The sequence below is a fragment of the Xylocopa sonorina genome, chromosome 11 (genome assembly GCF_050948175.1).
Source record: "Xylocopa sonorina isolate GNS202 chromosome 11, iyXylSono1_principal, whole genome shotgun sequence".
Taxonomy (NCBI): domain Eukaryota; kingdom Metazoa; phylum Arthropoda; class Insecta; order Hymenoptera; family Apidae; genus Xylocopa; species Xylocopa sonorina.
This window is the reverse complement of record NC_135203.1, coordinates 12,013,722-12,020,252: the sequence shown is the minus strand read 5'-3', so window position 1 is coordinate 12,020,252 and position 6,531 is coordinate 12,013,722. Positions and strand designations below refer to the sequence as shown.

The window sequence follows — 6,531 nt, the reverse complement described above, 5'->3', positions numbered from 1 at the left end:
TAGCTATGCGCTTACAGCGGACGTATAATTATCAAACTTAATCGGTACGTCACCGAGAGTGTACCGGTCTCTCGATGATATTTTCAAATATTTAGAGATACTTTCAGTTCGTTAGTTCACGCGGAAATATGTGATTTCGTAAATACGATTGTTGCATCGTATATACGTGGGTATATAGATACGTTACGACGAGTACGTTGCATAAAAGCATAATAACGCGTATACGCGTATGCACATGACTAATTACAAACTGTATATGTTTAATGCGAATCTAGTCAATTCGATTCGTTGAATCGTCGCGTTTTATCGCAATCGACCGAATAATTTTGCGTGCGGATCGACTCGGACGAAAAAAAGTACTAACCGATCGATAAAGGTACCGAATTTCGCGCGATTTCCATTTCGCTCGTATAGACGGAGAACAGACAGGAGTAAATTGTAATCGAGATTAAACGGTAGCGAACAAAATTTCAATCCCTCGAGATCGAATCCCATTTAACTGATTACCGTAAAAAAAAAAAAAAAAAGATTACCGTTCGCACAACGTAAATTGTTTCGCGTCCGAAAAAAGAACCAATGAACCCTAAATTATAGAGATATTTACGCGTATTATTTACACAACGCATACGTGTAGTAGGTTGAGTCCGTTTCAGAGTTTGTCGAACGAGAGAAAGAGAGATTGAGAGCGAGAGTGAGAGTGAGAGTGAGAGTGAGAATGAGAGCGAGAGAGAGAGAGAGAGAGTATCGTTGGCACATACCCGGGTATACACACACGCACACGCACGCACGCACACACACACACACACACACACACACACACACACACAAAAGTAATGTAACAGGTGAGAAATATCCGTTGAAATGTTAATACTCCGGTGCTGGTATGCGCATACAGGGTAGATAGGTAATTTACGCGTAAACGCACTTTTCAAGCACTTCGAAACAGTCCTGAGCGTCGAACGGGTACACTGCTACGGGTACTCCTAAAAGCGGAAAGAAGAAATAAAACGATCGGATCGGATCGGATCGGATCTCTGTCTGTACGCGTAATATTTGAATGTGATGCAAAGCGGAGAAGGAAATCTCGTCGAAATTAAATTGTGATTCGGTAGAAATCCTCGCTTTCGTACCTCGCACTCGCTACAGCCATAGCCATAACAGAATTATTGTCGTTGCAATATGTTCATCGGTTACTCGTTGATTATCGACGTCGCTGTAAGAAAAGAAAAACATTCGTTACCGTGATTTTAATAGTTATCGCGTTAGATTATCTCTCGTTAATTATATATTTCGTTGCTGCGTTTCGAGCAGTCGGTGATTACAATGTTTATCGATACACGATCACGAACAGTCGATCTACATAGATACATAAATGCCATAACCGACATTCTCTTTTGTCGCTAATCGACGCTGTAAAATTGAGCATCCGGCATGATTCTATGCAGAGATACATCCAAGTATAAGCACGCGTACGCGTACGATACACTGCACAACCGAGGGTGAGGATGGAAACTAGAAAAAGGAAAAACAGATGTAAGTATAGATAAGAGTGCGCGCGCGCGCGTACGCTTGCCTCTACTTAAACGATATACATAAAGTATAAATATTATATATTGACTATCTATGATAAGCGAGAAACATTTATCAAGTAATCACATAGGATGTGTTGAAACATTTAAAATGATGCACAGGGTATAGATGAGAAAATCGTTGATATAATAACTGATGTCTATATAATGAATGTTTCCTTTGTTCTATCGGCCTCAAGGATACAAAGCGCGTACGATCGACAAGTAATCTATGATAGATGTTTTTCAGAATCCATTCCGATTCAAGTGGGACAATTCTAGTATAAGTGTCGTCAGTGTTAATCGTTCGTCGATAATGAAACGAAACGAAGAAAGAGAAGCAGGGAAACCGGAAATGAACGCCTGCCGTATTCAACGGGACAAACCATCGCTACGAATTAATCGAATCAATCGATTGTAAATTGATCGCTAACAATTAAGTATAAATATATTATACAGATTTAAGTGGTTTCGCTGTTGATCGTATCGACATGATGGTAACATTAACAATAACAACAATAACAACAACAACAACAACAACAACAATAATAATAATAATAATAATAATGACGATAACAACAACAACAAGAATAATAATAATAATAATAATAATAATAAAAAACAATAATAGTAACGATGATAACAATACCGATGATGATGGTAACATCGACGACAGCAACGACAACAATGCTAATAACGATAATATTAATTAACGGTAATGATAGCAATCGTTGTCGTTATTGTTTTCATCATTACTGTTATTATTATGTAAAGAAGAGAAGGGAAAGAATATCGAAAAGAAAGGGGAGGAGAAAATTGGAGCACAAGCGAGTAAGATATTTTTTAATCACTTCGAACCTCCATTATTATTCTACCTTTTAAACCCCTGACGGTATGTTGAAATCAATGGCGTGTGCGAAAGTCCAGCTGGAATGTTCGTTCGATCGATCGGTGACCAACGGATCATTTTGCTTTCTCCATTCCTTTTCCTTCCCCTCTTTTCGTTCGATTTCTTTCGCTATCAACGAATCGAAAAGTTTTCGTTCGGATCCTTTTACACATTCAGAGTACCTATGGATTTAACGAGTAATTATCAAATGAAAGTAAGAAGAAAACTGGAGAACAAGCAACGAAGAAGAAGTAGCGACAAGTTCGATCGTTCATTCGATCGATCAGCAAGAGAATAAAAATATCTTTCACAGGCAAACTCTAGCTAGGATTTCAACTATTTTTAATCGATCGTAAGGATCTCACGAATAGCTAATAGTTGAAGGGCAGTGTATTTTCGTGTACCATCGTGACCCATTGGTATTAAAACGACACTGTTCTTCCGCTTCTACTATACGTATACACACACACATATATAGATAGATAGATAGATATCCATAACACTTCGTGACACAAGATTTCTGCCTAGTTCTGATATTTTTCGGTGCACGCTTAAAGGTTTGCTACCTACCTGTTCTATGCATTTGAAACTCTAAATGTACATACCTACCACATACATACACATGCATATACATACACGAGTAGTTACATCGTGTGCTGAATTGTTAATTGCTGTGGATATCGGTCGGTAAACTATACTTGCATCCAACATCTACGTCAGTTATCCAACGCTTTACTATGTTTTATCAGCAGTGGCCAACACGAGCCATTCCGAGTCTTGATTTCTCGATCGAGTGTACAATCGATTCCCTGCTGTTGCTAATAAACAATCTCCTTACGGTACGCCTCTTCCGTCGTCGACGAAAAAAGCTATATATTATACACGTACGTAAAAAACAAACATCTGAAAGAATCTTCCACTTTGGAATTTTTTAAAAGCTAACACAAAAGAGGGCACAAAATTAGAAATTTTACGAATCGATAAAATATACCTTGAAACCTTAAATAAATTCCTTTATTCTTATATATATATATATATGTATAAATCTTCAATGTATTGCTCAGCGTTAAATTACGGTGGTTCGATCGTGAAACCGAATAAACTGAAACCGTTACAAAAATGCTATACAAACATTGAAAATAAAGTGTGCACGATATTAGAGCTGCATATTAGTAGTCACCGTTACATATTATATAGGTATTATGACTATCAAATTATTTATACTTACTTTGTAAATTTTTATCGATCTGTTCGTTCAGCCTTTTCTTCAACGATCGCACTGCAATTGGTTTACATCAGTTTGTTACTATCCAATAATAATTCGATAATCCAATAAATACACATCGAGAGAAGAGTATTCAGAGTGGCTGAGAAAACTATCCCGAGAACACACATTGTCACGGTACAAGCACTGTGATGTTACTTGCGCCGCTTCAAAGTGACATCACTTCCGTAGCCGTCTACGTCTGCACTCGTCGCATAAATAATATAAACATATAATGTCACGCGACGCAATTGACATCACAGTGCTCTAACTTTTATTCGAATTTATTCTATATTTCCCGTTTTAGAGGTAAGAGAGAGAAAGGTATAAGAAAGAGTGAGAGAGAGATGAGGGTGAACCTAGCGTAGAACCCGTGGCGCCATCTCTGTGAAAAGCGGTGAAACTGCTCGCACAGCGTTATCGACAGCGAAGTGAACTCGGCTAACTGGTGGCGCCATCTCTGTGAATAGTAGCGAAACTAATGCCCCGAGCAGTTTCGCTAGTAGTTTACTTCGCTGTGCGAGCAGTTCGACCACTTTTCACAGAGATGGCGCCACGGGTTCTAGAGTAGCGTCATCATCGTCTGTCTCGCTCTTTCCTATACCTTTCTCTCTCTTACCTCTAAAGCGGAAAATATATAGAATAAATTCGAATAAAGGTATTGAAATATTCATGAACGCGGACAACAGAACTTTGTCACAGTCGGAGCATTATATCAGAGCGCTGGCTGCGACAAAGGTGTGGTGTCGGTGTATATACATGTATACGTAAAAGAGTTGATCCTGCCATCTGAAGAGTGATTACAGGAATGTACGTATTCGCTTCTCGTCTAGACATTATTCAGTTTGTGCTTTGCGAAACGTAAAGTGTCGGTTCATTGTGTTCATTGGTATTAGAAATATAATTTTAATTATAATGCCACTGGAAAATTTAGAAGAAGAGGGTTTGGAGAAAAATCCAAACTTGGATTTGGCTCAGACTAAATTTTTATTAAGCCTACCGGAACACAAGGATGATCCCTATCTAAAGAACAAACTATTAGATGCCATTAAAGCAGAAAGTGAGATTGCATTTTTAATTTTACTGTTAAAATTAACTTCCGTTTAGTTGTAAACCGTGCACGCGTACACTTGCGCAATATCTAATTGAAAAAGATTAAGTAAAGTATTTGTCTTAACCTTTAAAACGACTTCTTTCAGATATGGCTCCGTTCTACGAAGAAGTCTGCAAAGACTTGGATTGGCCGATCGATGATAGTCTTTTGGCCGCTATGAAAGCTAAGAATATGGAGCAGTTGAAAGAATTAGACGACGCGATCGAGGATGCGGAAAAGAATTTAGGTGAAATGGAAGTTAGGGAAGCGAATCTAAAAAAATCTGAACATTTATGTAGAATCGGCGACAAAGAAGGCGCCATCTCTGCGTTCAGAAAAACTTACGACAAAACCGTATCGTTGGGACATAGATTAGACATTGTATTTCATAACATTAGAATTGGATTATTTTATTTAGACCACGATCATATTACTAGAAACATAGAGAAAGCGAAAAGGTACAAGAGCACGGAAGAATTCTATCGATTCGATTAACAAAGGGTAATACAAATGGAAATACTATCCTTTTGTTTTAGTTTAATCGAAGAAGGCGGAGATTGGGATAGACGAAATCGTTTAAAAGTGTATCAAGGAACGTATTGTATAGCTGTACGCGATTTCAAAGAGGCTGCAAACTTTTTTTTGGATACGATCAGCACGTTTACCAGTTATGAACTTATGGACTATAATACGTTCGTGAGATACACTGTATATTTAAGCATGATAAGTTTGCCTAGAAACGAACTCAGGGATAAGATTATAAAGGGTTCAGAAATTTTGGAAGTACTTCATAGTAATCCAGACGTGAAGGTTTACTTGTTTTCCCTTTACAATTGCCAATACGCAGACTTCTTTAAAAATCTGGGTATTAACACGTTTTTATTATTGAACCAACGGTGTACACCGTTTCAATTGATTCGTGTAACGATATACGCATACGTTTCTAGCGCACGTCGAAGGTCTATTACGCAGAGATTATTTAATTTTTCCACATTATCGGTATTACGTTAGAGAGATGCGTATCCTGGCGTACACGCAACTGTTGGAATCTTATAGGTCATTGACGCTTCAATACATGGCCGAAGCGTTTGGTGTTACGGTAGAATACATCGATCAGTAAGTTTCGCGATAGGCTTTCCTTCTCGATTCGAGCTGAATGTACGTCGAGTTATCGTTTCAATTTCTTGTTTAATGTTTCAATTTCCAGGGAGTTGTCACGTTTTATCGCAGCTGGAAGATTACATTGCAAAGTCGATCGCGTTGGAGGGGTAGTTGAAACTAACAGACCGGACAGTAAAAATTGGCAATATCAAGCAATGGTCAAACAAGGGGATTTATTGCTTAATAGGGTTCAGAAATTGTCGCGTGTCATTAATATTTAATTGTACGAGAATAAACACGATTAATAATTTAATGTAAAGTCTTTAAATTTATCGATTGATATATGTTTGGAATATTTTATCTTAATTTTGTATCAAACGCTTTTAATATAACTTTCGATTCTTACTAGAGAAATACACAGATCGAGTATATTGTACCCGAAAAACGTTGCCATTCCCCGTTCTAATCGTCCGTAAATATCCCCCTCTAAACTCTGAATTGTTTCTTTCAAATGAACGTAACGGTTCCAGGCATCGCCCTTCGATGTTACTTCAGACTGGTAATACGTTACGTGATATACAACACCGAGTAAGTGCCTTTCTATTCGAACCTTTTT

General features: G+C 37.9%; 1 protein-coding gene across 1 annotated transcript; it reads left to right on the top strand.

Annotated features, from left to right (window-relative positions):
• The first annotated feature begins 4,554 nt into the window (after nucleotides 1-4,554).
• Rpn7 (regulatory particle non-ATPase 7) lies at nucleotides 4,555-6,239 on the top strand. Its single transcript, XM_076904452.1, has 5 exons — nucleotides 4,555-4,781; nucleotides 4,921-5,272; nucleotides 5,351-5,679; nucleotides 5,762-5,930; nucleotides 6,022-6,239. Exons 1-5 carry the CDS (start codon nucleotides 4,637-4,639, stop codon nucleotides 6,194-6,196), a joined length of 1,170 nt encoding a protein of 389 aa, XP_076760567.1. The 5' UTR covers nucleotides 4,555-4,636; the 3' UTR covers nucleotides 6,197-6,239.
• Nucleotides 6,240-6,531: the final 292 nt, after the last annotated feature.